The sequence below is a fragment of the Elephantulus edwardii genome, unplaced genomic scaffold, assembly GCF_000299155.1.
Source record: "Elephantulus edwardii isolate Elephantulus edwardi_28Jun2011 unplaced genomic scaffold, EleEdw1.0 scaffold00041, whole genome shotgun sequence".
In the NCBI taxonomy this organism is placed as follows: domain Eukaryota; kingdom Metazoa; phylum Chordata; class Mammalia; order Macroscelidea; family Macroscelididae; genus Elephantulus; species Elephantulus edwardii.
The window spans coordinates 3,254,513-3,274,139 of NW_006399791.1; the positions used below are offsets into that span (position 1 = coordinate 3,254,513).

Here is a 19,627-nt window from a genome sequence, read left to right on the forward strand (position 1 = left end):
TGATTCAGTGACTGGGCTTATGGGGGTAGGTGTGTCAGAGACAGTGAGATTGACACAGTATAGAGCAGGGTTTAGGGATGTTAAACATAGGGTCACTGTAAGTTGCAGGTGTCTCAACAGCACATAATGACAACAACAACATATTGAGAAGCATGGTTGCTATATATTGTTGCACTTGCTGATTAGTCAATATGAGAGACTAGACACTAACATAAACTCTCAGCTAATAAAAAAGGGGAGAAATCATAGTTCCCGTAAGATGCACATTGGACAATGCTCCAAATAAATAAATTCTTTGAACGAACTGCTTGAGACAGCTGGCAAATATTAGGGATTGTTAAAAGCATCAGCTTTATGAAACACATCACAGACATCACTGGAGTCTGGGAGGAAGTGAGAATTATACCAAGAGTAGCTGGAAGAAACTACAGCTAGAAGCTTTCATGATTTCAAGGGAGTGCTTGCTAATATACCATGGCAGGAACATCTCTCCACAGGGAATATGCTAAAATGAGCCCATACTGACTGATTCCATTTATATTACTATATCTCCCATTTGAAGGACAGCATTCTTGAACCCCACAATTCTAAATGCAGTATACTTAACATGCATCAGTGTCTCTTGCAAAATCCCACATTAAAATCTAGCGCATTGTATTCCACTGTGTCATAAAACAGTATTACATTGGGAAAGAACAGTTTAAAAGCAATATATGTTAGGGTATTATGGTTATCACAAGAGTCCAGAATTAAGGTTGCATAGTGGAGTGTACTCGGGGCGGCGGTGGGGGGGGGGGGGGGGGAATTACACACCAATGAAGGAATTTTTCTTTTACTTTTCAAAGAGAGGACTGAACTGGGGGTAGGGGTGGGTAGGGAGAAAAGTGAAACAATGAATGAATGGAAATCCAAAATCTCTGTAAATTTTCATTAAAATTAATAAAATTTAATTAAAAAAATAAGAACAAATTAAAAAAAAAGAGTTAGGTACTAATTGAGACCATGCATATAAAAACCTATAAAATACAAAACAAGCATCAACATTTGGGATGCATTCTCTAACAAATTTATTTGGTAGCATGAGATGACATATTCTTCCCTGAATGTACATTATAGAATGTATTTACAAATTGAGACTTTGAGCTACAATTTTAACAATTTTAATAAAAATTTTTAAATATTGGAATACCTGAGAATGATGTTCTAAATCTAGCCAATGCTCTTTCTTAATTCTATATCCCAGGATAAAAAGAAAATAACCAGATTTTAAAAGTTGAAGGAACCAATTCTTTCAAACTTTCAATAATCAGATAATTTCTATAATAGAAACTATTTAAGATTATTCAAATGTATGGAAAAATACCTATTCATCTTCTAAAACTCTTTTAACTCTGATATAAAAATGTATATAAGAAAACAAATTCAAATAAACTCACTGTCATCAAATCGGAATTGACTGATAGCTAACCCTATAGTAGATGTCCAAAGCCTGTAAATTGCACAAGAGGAGATTAGCCATCTTTCTCCCTCAGAACTCTGGTGAATTAAATTGTCTATCTCTGGGTTAGCTCACCTTTCTACCACTAGGACACCGGAGATCCCTTATAAAAGAAATGAACTATTTTATAGTGTTGTTTTGCACAGTTCAGTCAAAATCTCGAAAAGTCTACTTTATATAGTGCTGTCTCATACAGTCTACATAAGTGTAGCCCAAAGATGAGGTGCACTGGCAGTTTATTGTCAGGAACTGCACTAGAGTACAAAAGAGCAATGATATTAGTTTAAAGACTAAGGTGCACCTGATCCAAGCCATGGTCCTTTCAATCACTTGTTATGTATCTGAAACCTGTACAATGAAGAAGGATGACAGAAGAAGAATCAATACCTTTGAATTGTGGTGCTGGAGAAGGATATTGAAAATCTCGTGGCCCACCAATAGAACAAACAGGTCTGTCTAAAAGAAAGCACAATTAGAGTGCTCTTTGGAGGCAAGGATGGTAAAACTTCATTTCACATACTTTGAGCATGTTGGTCAGTCCTTGGAGAAGGTAGAGGGTCAACATAAGAGAGAGAGAGACACTCAGAAAGATGGGTTTACATGTTGACTTTCATAATGGGTTCAAGATTGTTGGAAATTGGAAGAATAGCACTAGAGAGGGCAGGGTTCATTTGTATTGTTCATATGATCAGTATGAGTGTCTGCCAACTAGTGGGCACATAACAACCTTGTATGTTGTTATTGTTATGTGGTATTGAGCAACCCCATGTACAATAGCTCTGAACTCTGTCCTATCCTGAGCCAGTCTCACTGACACTGACACACTTACCCCATTACTCCAGTTACTGTGTCAATCCATCTCATCCAGGGTCTTCCTTTCCTGTGCTGTCCTCCCACCCTTCCAAACATAATGTCTTTCTCCAAGGAATGGTTCCTCCTGGTTGTGTGCCCAAAGTATGTGAGATAAAGCTTCAAACTCTTTGCCTGCAAGGAGAAACTTGGTTTCATCCTCTCAAAGACAGGCCTGTTTGTTCTCTTGGTGGTCCATGATATGTTCAATATACTTCTCCAGCACCACAACTCAAAGTTTATCAATTCCACTTCTATAACTCCTAGTCATATGTCCAGTTCTCTGACACATAGCAAGTAATTGTGAAGCGTATGGCCTACATCAGGAGTATATTAGTCTCTAGATTGACACCATTGTTCTTTAGGACTTTGGAGAGGTCTCTGCAAGCACACTTACCCAGTGCAATTTATCTTTTGATTTCCTGACTGCTGTTGACAAGAGTGTTGATAGTGGAACCAAGCAAGCTGAAATTGTTAGCAATCATGGTGCTGCCAGTTGGCCCACTAGTGATTATCAGTCTAAGAAAGAAATAAATATTAATAATATATGTGTAAAGATACAGATATTTAACTACACTAGAGATGTGTCCTATCTCCATATCTTTTCAATCTATATGCAGAACAGATTATCTGGGAGGTTGGGCTCCATGAGGAGAAATGTGGCATCAGGATTGGAGGAAAATTCATCAACAATCTGCATTATGCAGATGATACAACCCTGCTTGCTGAAACTAAGAAGAACCTGAAGCACTTGCTGCAGAAAGTCAAGGACTACAACCTGCAGTATGGATTGAAGCTCAATATCAAGAAAACAAAGATTCTCACCACTGGGCCAATTGTCAGCGTCAGGATGGGTGGTCAAGAGATTGAAATTGTGAATTTAGAGACTGAGATTTAGTTTGCTTGGCTCCATAATCAACACTCTTGGCACCAGCAGCCAAGAAATTAAAAGACATATTGCGATGGGAAAGTCTTCTGTTAGAGACCTCTCCAAAGTGCTGAAGAGCAATGGTGTCACTCTGGAGACTAAGGTGTGCCTGATGCAGGTCATGGTTTTTGCATTCACTTGCTATGCATCAGAGAGCTAGACAATGACTAGGAATAATAGAAGAAGAATTGATCCTTTGAGCTGTGGTGCTGGAGAAGAACATTGAATATATCATGGACTGCTAAGACAATGAATAAGTTCACCCTACAAAGGGTTAAACCAGGCTGCTCCTTGGAGGCAAGGATTCTGAAGCTTTGTCTAACATGCTTTGGACATGTTGCAAGGAAGGACCAGTCCTTGGAGAGGGACGTCATGCTTGGGAGGGTCAAGGGACAACACAGGAGAGGAAGGCCCTCTATGATGTGGACTGATTCAGTGACTGGGCTTATGGGGGTAGGTGTGTCAGAGACAGTGAGATTGACACAGTATAGAGCAGGGTTTAGGGATGTTAAACATAGGGTCACTGTAAGTTGCAGGTGTCTCAACAGCACATAATGACAACAACAACATATTGAGAAGCATGGTTGCTATATATTGTTGCACTTGCTGATTAGTCAATATGAGAGACTAGACACTAACATAAACTCTCAGCTAATAAAAAAGGGGAGAAATCATAGTTCCCGTAAGATGCACATTGGACAATGCTCCAAATAAATAAATTCTTTGAACGAACTGCTTGAGACAGCTGGCAAATATTAGGGATTGTTAAAAGCATCAGCTTTATGAAACACATCACAGACATCACTGGAGTCTGGGAGGAAGTGAGAATTATACCAAGAGTAGCTGGAAGAAACTACAGCTAGAAGCTTTCATGATTTCAAGGGAGTGCTTGCTAATATACCATGGCAGGAACATCTCTCCACAGGGAATATGCTAAAATGAGCCCATACTGACTGATTCCATTTATATTACTATATCTCCCATTTGAAGGACAGCATTCTTGAACCCCACAATTCTAAATGCAGTATACTTAACATGCATCAGTGTCTCTTGCAAAATCCCACATTAAAATCTAGCGCATTGTATTCCACTGTGTCATAAAACAGTATTACATTGGGAAAGAACAGTTTAAAAGCAATATATGTTAGGGTATTATGATTATCACAAGAGTCCAGGATGAAGGTTGCATAGTGGAGTGTACTCAGGGTGTGGGGGGCGGGGGTGGGCAGGGGAATTACACACCAATGAAGGAATTTTTCTTTTACTTTTCAAAGAGAAAAGCAAACTGAGGGGAAGGGATGGGCAGAAAAGTGCAACAATGAATGATTGGAAATCCAAAATCTATGTAAATGGTCATTAAAATTAATAAAATAAAAACATTTAAACCTGCAAAGAAAAAAAACAAAAAATAGTATTACATTAAGACTTCCAACGTCTGTCCACTCACCTACAAAATCATTCTCAGCAAATACTCACTCACAAAAATAAATCTAACAATCCTGTTGATTTAACAGAAACTTCTGCTACCCAGAATTTAAACCACCTACCACAGTCATTCGTTTCCTGTTCCTGCCTATTACAATTAGGAACTACCTCTCCAACCATTTACAAGTGACCCTCAAAACTGTTGCTTGAATCTTACATCCTCCTATTAAAAAAAATAGATTAATTACTTTCCCTTTCATTCTAGAGCTTTATCAATGCTTTTTTAAAAAAAAATTCTAAGCATCATTGTTATTGGGTGATACTGGTAGTTCTGACTGGGGTGAATGTTTAAAAGGTAATTTAGTATAAAGTATATATAGCCTTGTGCAGTTTGGACTTCTTCCTTCATTACCATTGGGTCTTGTTTGTTGCCATGTTACTTCCTGAAATATTGCCTATCAATCAGCTCTTTTAGGTAAAGGGACTCTATGTGTTTGTTTTATTTTTTTAAATTCTTTTGCTTTTGCTTAAGACATTCAAGTCTCTCTGAAATGAAACACCACACTCTCCTGATTCTCCTTCAGTGCTGATCACTTCTCTTAGGCATTTGTAGCTCATCGTCCTTCACCAGTAATTCATTACACGTTGAATTCCCTCTGGGACCTCTCTGCTCTTTATAGATATCCACTTCCTTAACATTTTTATCCATGTCCTTCGCTTCAATCCCTCCACATGAAGAGGGCTCATAAATACTTTATTTTGAGTCCAGAGCTGTTGACTTTTTCTAATACTCACATAGCCAAATTCTTGCTTAACATTTCCATTTGAAGTCCAGAGGCCACTAAAAATAATTATGTTCAAAACTGAACTCATAATTTCTCTTTCTCAAACTGGTCCTCCTATCAAGCTATATGAAAGTTCCAAAAGATAGGAACTACTATGTCACTCCAAATAGGCAAGTTCTCCAAATAGGTAAGGAACTCCTTAGAAGCGTTCCAAATAGGTAAGGAACTACACAAGGAGCCAGCTGGCAAAGAAGAGGGATTATTAAAAGTGGTATGTCATTCTTATGGGCATCACAGACTCAACTAGTCTGTTATCTGGCACAAAGAATCATGCACCAAATAGTTGCAGAATGCTGTTAACACGTTGACACAAATGACAGAGGGAGGGGGTCGGGGGGCAGGAAATGTGTTTCTAAGCACGGTCATCAATTTAAGTGTGCGGTAACATGTTAATGAAAAAGTAGACAGATTCTTTGTATCAGACCCTTCATAGGAATCACACAAAGCTGGCATACCCACATTATCACTATTCTTGAAAATCTAGACATGAGGCTTCAATCAGATAAATAACAAGTAGAACTAAACCCCAAACAAAACGCAAGCCCATTGTCACTGAGTCAGTCTGGACTCATTAGTGCCTTCCATCTGGTTCCACAGGCTGTACATCCTTGCTGTTGTTGTTGTTGTTGTTGTGTGTCTTCAAGTCAAAATAAGCCTATGGCTGACCCTCCAGAAGGTTTTCAAAGGCAGTTAATCACATGAGAGAAGATTGTTCATCTCTAGCTGACTGTATATCCTCAAGGGAGGAGAATTCCCATCTTTTCCCCAAGAAGCTGTTACATATTAGACCTGTCAATCTTTCAGTTAGCAGCCTGACATATTATTCACCAGGGCTCTTTAACTATTAGAAAGGGAAGGAAAAAAATCAATGTTAATTGTAGATGATTATTTACTTTGAGAAATGATTAGAATGAATACAAAAATTATTAAATGTATTTAGGATAATTAAAAAGTAATTATTAAAAGTATTTTAGTATAAATTTCAGCAATTTAGTTTTTTAAATTGACAGTATAAAGATCCTAATGTAAGAAGAATATCCTATTAGAATTATTTTATAAAAATTATAATCATCATTAACATTTATTACTTAACTATGAGACTAGAGCCTGCAACAGAGATTACATTTCAACATCAAGAAAATAAGGATCCTCACCATTTGGCCAATAGGCAACATCCTGATAGAAGGAGTAAAGATTGAACTTGTCAGTGGTTTCATTTTGCTTGAGTCCACAATCAACACCATAGCCAAGAAATCAAAAGACTTATTATACTGGGAAAGTCAACTTTCAGGGACTACTCCAATGTACTTAAGAGCAATGATTTCAGCTTAAAGACTAAGATGTGCCTGATTCAAGCCATAATCTTTTCAATCACCTGCTTAAAACTGGATAATAAATAAGGATGACAGAAGAAAAAAGCAGTGCTTTTGAATGGTAGTGGTGTAGAAAAGTGGTGAGTATGCCACGGATTGCCAAAAGAACAAACACCTAAGTCTAGGAGAAAGTGCAGCCAGAGTATTCCTTGGAGATTTGAGCATGTTGTTAGGAGAGGCTATTCCTTGGAGAGGAACAGCAGGCTTGGAAAGTTGGAGAGTTGGCAAAAGAGAGGAAGACCTTCAGCATGATGGATTGACACAGTGACTGCAGTGATAGGTTTGAATATATGAGATATGAGAAAGACAGTATAGAATAGGACTGGGTTCAGATCTTTTGTTCAAAGGGTTGATATGACTCATGCTCAACTTGATGGCACTTACCATCAACAACATGTGCTTAGCACTGTGATTAAACATCTCACCAGCTTCATTTTATTTAATTATGCTTAATTCTTTCACTAATTCTAACAAAGTTGGTCTGGCTCTTTCCCTTTTTTTAAAAAATAAGTTTTTATGCATTAAAACAACTAACATAAAGAAATCCATATTTGTTCCCATTCTCAAGAGAAGTGATCTAACATAATATAAAAATTATCAAACAATATAATAAATTTCCTATGCTAACAAAATATTATTGAAGATTATCCTAAAATTGCTAGAAAGGTACATTGACAAAGAACTACCAGAAACTTTGATTGGGTTTAGAAAAGGTCATGGCACCAGGGATATCATTGCTGATATCAGATGTGTCCTGGGTGAAAGCAGAGAATACAAGGATAATGTCTTTTTGTGCTTTATTTACTGTGGAAAGGCATTTGACTGTGTGTATCATAAAAAATATTGGTTAACATTGAGAAAAATGGGAATCTTAGAACACTTGGTTATACTCATACAAAACCTATATTTAGACCAAGAAGCTTTTGTTCGAACACAGCAAGGGAACTCTGCATGGTTTAAAACAAAGAAAGCTGTGTATCAGGATTTTATTTTTCCTCCAAACCTATTCAGTCCATATGCTGAGCAAATCATTCAAGAAACTGGACTCTATGAAGAAGAATCAGAGGAAGATTCATCAATAACCATCAATAAGATGATACAACCTTGCTTGCTGAAAGTGAGGAGAATTTGAAGCTCTTGCTGCAGAAGACCAAAGACTACATCCTTCAATATGGATTACATATGGACATCAAGAAAACAAAATTTCTCACCTCTGGATGGATTTGCAACATGATATAAGGAGAAAGATTGTCAATGATTTCACCTTACTTGGACCTACAATCAACACTCATGGCACCAGCAGTTAGGAGATCAGGAAATTTATTGGGTTGGAAAAGTCTACAATCAGGGAACACTGCAAATTACTGAGGAGAAGTGATGTCAGTTTGAAGACTAAGGTGTGCCTGCTTCAGGCCATGGTCTTTTCAATCACTGTCTAGGCTTCTCAGAGCTGGAAAATGAATAAGGATGACAGAAGAAGAAGAACTGAATTGGTGCTTTTGAGCTATGGTGTTAGAAGAGTATTCCATGGGTTACCCAAAGAACAAATGGATAGGTCTTGGAAAAAGTACAGCCAGAGTGTTCCTTGGAGGCAAACATGAAGCTTCACCTCACATATTTGACCATGTTCTTTACACTTGGAAAGATGGAGGGTTAGTGAGAGGAAGACCCTCAACCAGATGGATTGACACAGTGCCTGCAGCAATGAGCTCAGTTGTCTCAGAGATGATGAGGATGGCACAGGATAGAACAAAGTTTGGATATGTTGTTCATAGGACTCGACAACACCTAACAACAACCACCACCAAGAGAGTGGAAGAGCTGGGATTCAAAATGTGGTCAGGTCTCAAAATCCGTGTATACACTTACCAGAATATACCATTTGTAAATATAAGGGGGGGGGGAAGATTCAAAGGGCAACAAGCAATATAAAATACACACTTCAGAAAGGAATATTTATAATGAAGGAAATAATAAAATCTCACCTTAGAGTTTCAGAAAAGTAGGCTTATCTTTCAGGAGAGCTGTATGTTAAGTACACAGTTACATATTTTAAAATGATGCATAAATGCATACAGATATAAGCATACTCTAGAGGCTGGATATCGAATATGTCTAGATTCTTCATGCTTTTTGGAGTGCACAAAGCATTCTCTGTTGCCACTCCAATCTGAATGAGAAGTAAGTTGCTAGTGTTCTATTTTTGGCTTTGTGGTAACCTCTGGATTTGAGCCTCCCCAACTATAAAATTGTGGGTAGTGGCTCTCTAAGGTCCATTTCAATGTTATTATTCTAGAATTTTACATTTCTAGGGTTACAAAATAACATGCACCCCCACAGAATACTAAATTGCTCTTTAACTGATTGCTGAGGGATGGCCAAGTTGGACTCTGCTAAAATTGCAAAAATGTGTTCCAGATACCTAAGATGTCAGGCAGCAAAAGGACACCTTCATATCAACCATCTGAACACTGAACTGCATTTCTGGAATGCCCACAGCTGTTTATCTTCTAATGAAACCAAAAGTCCTCACTGTGCCAACAAGGTTGCACTCAATTTGAGAACTATCAGTTTCCACAAAACATGTCGTTGTAGATGGACTCAAAAGCTATTCTATTCACTCCTTCGTATTTACTCCCCCAAATGAAACCATGTATTCACATTAAATTTTGTATAGGAATGTCTATATTTTGCATTATTCATACCAACTACAAAATGGAAACAACTCAAACCTCTACCAACTGATGAATGAATAAATAAAATGTGGCATACCCTGGAAAATTTGAAAATATACAGGAAAGATGAACCGTTACAACATAGAGGAATCTTAAAATCATTACACTAAATAAAGGAAGTTATCACAAAATGCCATATATTATGAGTCCAGTTAGATGAAATGCCCAGGATACATAAATGTCTATTAAGAAAGATTACTATTTATTAAAAGGTAGGGGTGCAGTTTGAAATGAAATGAAGAGTGATTGCTAATGGTTAGGAAGTTCCTTTTTGAGGGTTAAATTGCTCTGGATGTGGTCAAAGTAGATATACAGCTCTATGCATATACTAAAAACTGCTGAAATGAGCTGTACTCCTACCTGGATGAGGGGAGCCCTGGTGGCCTGATGGTAAGGATTGGTGGCCTAATGTTGTCAACCCCAAGTCACATAGTTCTAATACACCAGGTGCTACTTGGGAGAAGAATGGCCAATCTCCTCCCACACAGCTTATAGCCTCTGAAAACCTGAAGGGGTGAGCTATGAGTTGGTTCCAACTTGACTGCACATTAACACTAGCAACTTAACTGAATGGTTTATAAAGATTAAGAATAACATCTCAATAAAGCTCTTCTAAATGATAAAGAAATGCAACGTTATTATAGTGGTTTCAGCCACCCTGGAGATGGCTGGGGGCCATCTCAATGACTGAAACTAGGAAAGCAACAGCAGTTCTAACATTTTAGTACCCGGCTCCAGAGCTGATTTCCTGCACACTGCATGAACTGCTTCTGAATTCACCTAGCCATCTTTTCTTAAGCAACTGTGATTCACTATTGATTGCCAAGAACCTAACATGTCATGCCTTCCCAAAAGGAGGATCTCCACAATTCAGAAAGTATTAGAAGTCAGGGACAACAGAGACTTGTAGTGAGGCTTGTAATGATCCTATGAAGTGATAAGATTTAAAAGCTTGACCTTGGCAAGACAGAATTAGGGGTACGCAAGCAATATCAGCACTCGTTTCTGTTCTCAAAGTGAAAAACAAAGCTCCATGCCTCTGGGGAGACTTCAGCAACCTGGTGGCTCAGAAGCGGTGAGACTGTCATTTTATTACAATGCAGGAGGAGGTCCAGGTGTGTATTATGGTGATGGAGTTGGAAACTATCTCTGCACCTCAGCAGCTCTCTCAGAGGACTTCCCCAGACTCATCAAGAGAAAGGAGTGGTTCCCAGACCTCTGAGGGCGAAGCAGCAGTATAGCTTCTAACAGTGCTATGATGATTAAAGTGATGTCCAAGATGCTTATCTCAGAAGGAGCAGGAGTTAATGTGGAAGGTAACTGAGACCATGAGCCAGGGAAAGAAAACACAGCAGACATGTAATGTCCGTGCAAACGAGAAAGGCTAAACTCTCAGGTATGAGCTTTTAAGGATTAGAGAGCAGCAAGAAAGAGATGGAGAATAATACAGAGACAGCTAAGAGTTCTTGTCCTAAATTGCACACATGTAACTCTGTGTGAATAGCAGTATTTAGATACAGCACCAAGGTGCCACTCAGTTTGGGTTTATTGCCACAACGTCACATTATATAACGGACATCAAGGAGCAAGCACAGAAGTTTCATCAGACAGGAAGTTGAAAGGCAGATACCATTGAGTCATGGTATGATACGATGGTTTAGGGTTCTGGTGGATGGCTCAAAAGAGCAGGCAATGAAAGATCAAGGGTTCAGGCACAATGACTGGACCATGAATTCAGGGCCATGAATCCTAAGACGGGTTCCCAAATAGTGGGCAGAGGACTATCAGGAAGAGCAGGGGATGCTCTTGGGCCACCCGCCCTCTGAGGTTACAGCTTCCTGTATTTTCCTCACCACGGTCTGTTGCCACTGTCAGAGCACGTTCAGCCAATGAGAAATGACTGGAAGGCAGAGTCAGAAGTCAGGGAGTAGGGTGTTCAAGACTTGGAACCCTGATGTCATCAAAGAGAGTCGCTTTGATGCTCATAGGTGATCTTTTTAAAATTTTTTTTAAATTTAAATGTATTATTAATTTCAGTAAAAATTCACAGAGACTTTGGATTTCCATTCACTCACTGTTGCACTTTTCTCCCATCCCAACCCTCCCCCCTAGTACACTACCCTCTTGGGAAAGTAAAAGAAAAATTCTTCCATTGTTTTACAAACCCTCCCCCAAGTCCACTCCACTATGCAGCCTTCGCTCTAGACTCCTGTCAGGACAAAAATTCCTAATAACATATCCCTTTTAAACAGTTTTCTCCCTCATCTCTTTCAATGCAGTATACATTATTGAACCCATCTTTCTCAGTCTTTCCCCAACCCCAAGGTCACACTGTTGTGCCACTGTTGGCACCATGCAGTATTTGTCCTTTTGTGACTGACATACTTCATCCAGCATAATGTCCTCCAGAGTCACCCATTTTGAATAATATTGCATGAATTCCTTGTTTTTCAATGCAGCATAGTATTACATTGTGTGAATATACCACAGCTCTCTAGCCATTCGTTTGGTGATAGGCACTTAGGTTGTTTCCAACTCCTTGCTATTGTGAGCAAAGCTGCAGAAAACATGGGTGTGCAAAAATCTGCTTGGATGTCAGTTAAGGTCTCTTTGGGATATATTCCCAGTAGTGGAATTTCTAGGTCAAATGGTATCTCTATTTGCAACTTTTTGAGAAAGTGCCATACCGCCTTCCATAGTGGTTGCACCATTTTACACTCCCACCAGGAATGAATAAGGGTTCCAATTACTCCACAAGCTCTCCAGCATTTGTTGCTTGTTGTTCTGTTAAATTTTGCAATTTTGACTGGGGTGAGATGATATCTCATAGTTGTTTTAATTTGCAACTCTCTTAGAGCTAGGGATTTTGAACATTTCTTCATGTGCTTGTTAGCCATCTGAAAGTCTTCTGTTCATATCCTGTGCCCATTTTTCAATTGGATTATTTGTCTTGTTGTGTTGTGCAAGTATTTTATAAATTCTGGATATAATTCCCTTATCTGATATGTCATTACCAAATACTTTTTCCCAGTCTGTGGCTTCCCTTTTTACCCTGTTGGAGAAGTTTTTTGATGTGCATAGGGATTTGATTCTTAGAAGATCCCATTCATCTACTTTATCTTCTCCTGGTTGTAGGGCATAGATGATCTTATAATTTCCTATTATTTCTTTTTATGTCCAACAACAGCCTGAGGAGTACAGTAGCAGTTAAACCTTTTTCCTTGTTCATTCACTCCCTTGTTGGACCCTGTTGTGTTGTTGTTAGGTGCCATCAAGTCAACTGTGACTATCAGTGACTCTGCACAATAGCTCTGAACCCTGCTCTATCTTGTTCCAATCTCACTGTCTTTGACGTACCTTTCCCATTAACTCAGTTATTACATCAATCCATTGCTTCCAGGGTCTTCCTGTCTTGTGATGTCCCTTGCCCCTTCTGAGTATGATGTCCTCCTTCAAGGACTGGTCCCTTCTTGCAACCTATCCAAAGTATATGAGCCAGAATTTCAATACCTTTGCTTCCAAGGAACAGCTTAGTTTTACCCTCTCCAGGATAGTCCTGTTTATTCTCTTCACAGTCCATAGTATGCCCAATACTCTTCTCCAGCACCATGACTCAAAGGCATTAATTCTTCTTCTGTCTTCCTTGGTCATTTTCTGGCTCTCTGATGCATAGCAAGTAACTGTGAAGACCACGGCCTGGATCAATCAGGTACACCTTAGTCTCTAGACTGACATCCTTGCTCCTCAGCCCTCAGGAGAGGTCCCTGACAGAAGATTTTCCTAATGCAATTCATCTTTTGATTTTCCAACTGCTGATGCTGTGTGGACTGTGAAATTGAGCAAGTTGAAATTGTTAACGATCTCAATCTCCCTCTATCATGATGCTGCCAATGGGCTCAGTGGTGAGAATCTTCATCTTCTTGCTGCAGAGCTTCAATCCATATTGCAAACCACAATCCTTGACCCTCTAAAGCAAGTGCTTCAGCCTCTCCTCCATTTCAGCAAGCAAGGTTGTGTCATCTGCATAACACAGGTGGTTTATGAGTCTTCTTTCAGTCCTGATGCCACATTCCTTCCCTGGCATGCCTAAATAACTTGGCCAACTTCTCATCCTATCAAGATCCCTTAAATACACTGCCATCTCCTAATCCTAACAGGGTCCTCTGACAATGCTATTCCTCAATTACTATTCACATACACATAAATCAAGGCAATTATTTGTTTTACACTGACTGTCACCCCTTATGAAGATGTTGTTGTGTACTTTCCAAGTTGGAACTGTCCTAAATTTAACCCTCTAGTGGGTTTTCAGAGGCTGTCAATCACATGGGAGACTTCCCATCCTTCTCCTACCAAGCAGCTGGCAGATTCAAGCCAAGCACCTTTACGCTGGCAGCACAATTCTTACCACTAAGCTGCCACCAGAGCTACAAACCTAAGTATTTCCCAATGACTCATGATGCAGAGCTGCACCAGATGCAGCAATTTATTTGACTGCCTCAGTCGATACTGATTTACACAGAAGACTCGACTTAGCAGTTTTGTATTTTCCTATTTATTCCCCTTTAATCATTTTAGTCATGTTGACTCCTAGATCAATGGTATATCCTGTTTGTTTTAGTTTCAATCTAGGCCCACTGTCCCTTGACTTAGGAGCCTGGTGGTGGAATGGTTAAGCAGCCACCTGCGAACTGAAGCATGGGCAGTCTGAACGCATCAGTTACCACGTGAGAGAAAGGTGGCAAATATCCTTCCGTAACGATGACAGCTGTGGGAGCTATTTGGGGAAGCTCGATTCTGTCTTAGAGGATTGCTCTGAGTTGAATCAATGGCAAGTTCTATTGGTTTGTTTTTATTGGGTTTTCCCCCCTACTATTCTTCACCCACCTTAGAGTCTTGGGAGGCACAAATGGTTTGCACTCAACCTTAAGCCAAAAGTTAGAGTAGCTTCAACCCAACTTGCAGGGAAAAAAGTCCCAGTGACCTTCTTATATTAAGATCTTAGCCAAGAAAACCCCTCAGAGCAGTTCTTTATAACACACGGGTCACCATGACCAGAAATTGACTTGATGGCAGAAAGAAAGCAATTTTTCTTTACTCCTAAAAGAATTACTATGAACTATGAAAGAAGGAAATATCAGAATTTTCAAGTTACTAGGATTACTTAACTTTCTTTAGATTTTTTTCTGATTTGCATATTTGGCTTAATCTCCTTGATAAATTCTCAAACCCTGAGCAGCACAAGATAAAATTCTCTCAAGCCTTAGTTCACGGGTCTGGTGAACTGCTACACACCGCCATTTGGGGAGCTGATTCTGACACACAGGGGCTCTGCACTGGTTTCCCAGGATTGTACATCTCATACTGCCCACCCTTTCCCGGAAGTGCAGCACAGCCTAATGTATCAGGCTGTTAAACTGATATGCTGAATACAACATGGACTTCCAAAAGGAGTTGAGAGTTCCAGTCCAGTGCTCCTAGGGAGAAAGATGGGGCAGTCTTCTCTGCCAAAGATTTATAGCCATGGACATCCACTGGAGAGTCAGTCTGAGTCAGAACCAACTGACAGCAGTGGGTTTTCTCTTGAGGAGCAGCTGGTGGCTTTGAACCATGGACCTTTAGTTAATCAGTCCAACTCGTAACACACTACATCATGAACTGTTTAATGATTCTATTTAAAATAACTTTTGGAAGTGTTGCTGAGCTAGTCACATGCTGTCACAAGGCTTCACATCTAAAGCCTCATGTTTTAAATGTTACAATGGACCTCGAGCAAAGGACAAATACCTCCCAAACATGTGGCTGTGCAAGGAGTAAAGCCAGCGTACTCCCAGTCATAAGTCATCTCGCTGTCCTCCTCCTGGACCTTGGCATCCGGCTTTCGGGAGGCAAGGCTCTCCTCACACACTTCCAGTATGCAGGGTCGCTCTGTGGATGGCTTGGGGCCCTCACACTCCTCCTCGGGCAACTCGGTCTCTGTCTGTGTGAATGTGAGAAGGACGCGACACTTCACGTCTCGGACTTGAATGCCTGGTCCACATGTGGTACTGCAGGTTGACCAGGGCTCTGGGATGAACCTACAGAAAACCAGAGAGCCATGCCAGTTATTACAGGGTGTAACAAAAGGCATTAGAAGCAGTCTTGGAAGGAAAAATAACTAGCTTCATTCAAAGGCAATACCATACACTTAGAATCTTATGTTTCTGTTGACAACAAATTATGCAGTTCACAAACCCTTAAATCTTGATAGAAACACAGAATTTTTCACTAAAGAATACGTAATAATTTATACGTTTTGTCATGACTTCTACAAAACATCATTATAAAGATTTTTTGTAAAACTTGATAATAAAGAAACCATTATGCAAAGATAATTTTAGATCTAACTTCTATTAAAAATGGGGACTTTCACAGTACTTATTCAACCAATTCTAATTAAGTTTATTCTTTACAGCAGACAAGGCTTTACTATTTTAAAAATTAGAAGCTAATATGTAAGGTTAGGTGCTATCAAGACTTGTCTGATGTACAGTGACCCTACGTACAACAGATCCAAACCCTGCCCAGTCCTGCACCAGCCTCGGTCTCTGCTGCGCAGTGCTGCAGTCATTCTTCCCATTCACCTCACTGGGTCTTCCTTTCCTTCTCTGACCCTGCGCTTTTTCAAGCATAATGCCCTCTCCAATGACTGGTTCCTCCTGATCACATGTCCAAAGCACGTGAGATGACGTCTCCTCTTTCTTGTCTCTAAGGACCACCCTGACTTTGCATCTTCCGAGATGGTTTGCTTGCTCTTTTGACAGTCCATGGGATACTTAATACTCTTCACCAAAACCCAATTCAAAGGCATCAATTCTTCTTTAGTCTTATGCAATAGGTTGTGTTGTACCACACTGAGTCAGAAACCGAGCCATAACAGATCCTCTGGTTGTAAGAATCAAACCTCAGCTTATGCTAAAGTGCAGCTACAGTGCAGCTACCTCTGCTCCTCCTCCTTCTACCTTATCTTATATAGAGGCAAAGTTTTCTTCCTTATAAGAGCATAAAGAACTTCTCTGCATACCTGCACCTAAAGCAACCAATAAGATTCAAATATTTAAGTAAGCTGACTACTCAACAATCAGACCCCAACAAGTCTCCAGACCACCTCCCCTGCACTATGGCCAACCAATCGGAAGCGAGCCATTATACCAGCTGCTCCAGATAGCCAACCATAGCTCAAGTAGACAAAAAAGTAAAAAGGTATAAAAGGGAAAGCTTGCTTTGTCTCGGGGCTCTCGCGGGATGCTGCTGTGCCAGCCCACCAGGGCCCGAGTTTGAACTTGAAAGAAACTTTGTTAATTTGGTAATTGGCTTGGTGATCCTTTGTGGGGACTCGCTCAGTTAGTTACACTGGTGAGTTTCCAGAGGCAGTTAATCACACGGGAGTTAGTTGCCCCTCTTTTTCTTGTGCTCAATTTGAACTATGTGCCTTTGTGATTGCAGCGCAGCTTCTTGCCAGTAGGCCACCAGAGCTCCATAAGGCTAACTTAGTATTCTTTTGTGATTAATATAGAAGTACACTATATTCTTGAATTTTCTTGAAAATATGAAACCTATTGTGCAGTCTTGCTGAAGAAAGTGGTTATTTCTTACCCTGAACTCAGTAGTCATTGCTTTTGAGTCAGAATCAACCCTATTAGCGTTGCAAGGCTGTCAAATGACACAAGAGTTTCTCCCATGAAGCCACTGATGGATTCCAATTGCCACAGAGACATGGTTTTTGAGATAGCAACATCTTTCTTTACAGACTAGGCTTCCAGAGCTCCAATACTTTGAGTTGCTATTTGGGCATGCTGTCAGGAGGGACTAGTCCTTAGAAAAAGAAAGACAAATAGAGAAACAGAGAAAGACCTTCAACTAGAAGGACAGATGCAGTGACTGTAGTAATGGGCTCAGGTAGATCAGAGATCATGAAGAGGGAGCCTGGCAAGGCAAAGTCCAGATCTATTATTCAGTAGGTTGTTATGAGTCATAGTTGACTCAGCAGCACCTAACAACAACAACAAAATCAAGGATTGGTTAACTAGGCTGCAAACAAAGCCAGACTGCTTGTTTCTGTATATCCTACCAGGTAAGGACAAATTTGATATATTTAAATGGTTAAAATATTAAATTAAAAAACTGTTTTATAATTAATGAATATTATGTACCACAACAAGATAAAAGTAAATAATCCAATAAGAAAGTGGGCACAGGATATGAACAGACACTTCACCGAAGAAGACATTCAGATGGATAACAAACACATGAACAAATGTTCAAAATCCCTAGCTTTAAGAGAGATGCAAGTCAAAACAACTATGAGATATCATCTCACCCCAGTCAGAATAGCAAAATTTAACAGAACAGCAAGCAACAAACGCTGGCAAGGCTGTGGAGAAAATGGAACCCTTATTCACTCTTGGTGGGAGTGTAAAATGGTGCAAACCCTGTGGACAGCGGTATGGCGTTTTCTCAAAAAGTTGCAAATAAAGATACCATTTGACCCAGCAATTCCACTACTGGGAATATACCCTAAAGAGACCATAACTGACATCCAAGCACACCCAAGTTTATTGTGGCTTTGTTCACAATAGCAAGGAGTTGGAAACAACCTAAATGTCCATCACCAAACGAATGGATAGAGAAGCTGTGGTATATTCACACAATGGAATACTATACTGCATTGAAAAACAAGGAACTTATGCAATATTATTCAAAATGGGTGACTCTGGAGGACATTATGCTGATCGAAGTATCTCAGTCACAAAAGGAAAAATACTGCATGGTGCCACTGTTGTAAAACAGGAGTGACCTTGGAGTTGGGGAAAGACTGAGAAAGATGGGCTCAATAATGTATAGTGCATTGAAACAGATGAGGGAGAAAACTGTTTAAAAGGGCTATGTGATTAGGCATTTTTGTCATGACAGGAGTCTAGAGCAAGGGCTACATGGTGGAGTGGACCTGTGGGAGGGTTTGTAAAACAATGAAGGAATTTTTCTTTTACTTTTCCAAGAGGGTGGTAAACTAGAAGGGAGGGTTGGGAGGGGAGAAAAGTGCAACAATGAATGAATGGAAATCCAAAGTCTCTGTAAATTTTTCCTGAAACTAATAAATTCAAATAAAACAAAAAATTATTATGTAAAATATATATGTGTTTTTCAATGAATTGTATTGGAACATAGTCACACTCATTGGTTTACACATCATCTAGAAGATTTGTCACCACTGCTACATAAACTATTTCAGAATGCAGAATAGGATGGAATAAGCTCAGATTATATGTAGCGAACACAACTCATACTAAAACTAGGTAAAGACATCACTAAAAAGATAATTATAGACAGTATCCTTCATGAATGTAGATGCAGAAGAGACATTTGACAAAATTTAACACTCCTTCTTGATGAAAATGCTCAACAAAGTAAGAATAGAGAGGAATTTCTACAGCACAATCAAAAGCATTTATACAAAACCAATATTGAACTTAACTCTCAATGGAGATTAAAGACATTGCCCTTGTGAATAGCAACCAGGAAAGCATGTTTATATCACAACTAATATTAGATATTGTATGAAAAGTCCCAGCTAGAGCAATAAGGTAAGACATCGAAATAAGAGGCATCCAAATAGGCAAATAGAAAGCAAAACTATGTAATAGTAAACATAGAAAATTCCAAGGATTTACCAAGAAAATGATTGAGCCTAATTGATCATTTCTGCAAAATGGTAAGATACGTGATCAATATACAAAAATTAATTTGATTTCTATACCATAACATATTTTGGTTGCCTTGGATTTGGTTTAATATTCCTCAGCTTTAGCTTGAATTTGCATATGAGTAGTTGGTGGTCTGTTACTCATATGCAAATTCAAGCTAAAGCTGAGGAAAGTTAAACCAAATCCAGGGAAACCAAAATATGACTTTGAGTCTATCCCACCTGAATTTCA

At 39.4% G+C, this 19,627-nt stretch overlaps 1 protein-coding gene across 1 annotated transcript in view; it reads right to left on the bottom strand.

The window, feature by feature from the left end:
* Positions 1 to 19,627, bottom strand: part of ADAMTSL3 (ADAMTS-like 3) — a 313,622-nt gene that overhangs the window by 166,264 nt on the left and 127,731 nt on the right. The window contains exon 11 of the mRNA XM_006885199.1: positions 15,441 to 15,730. Within this exon, the coding sequence (XP_006885261.1) occupies positions 15,441 to 15,730 (290 nt within the window). The remainder of the gene's footprint in view (positions 1 to 15,440; positions 15,731 to 19,627) is intronic.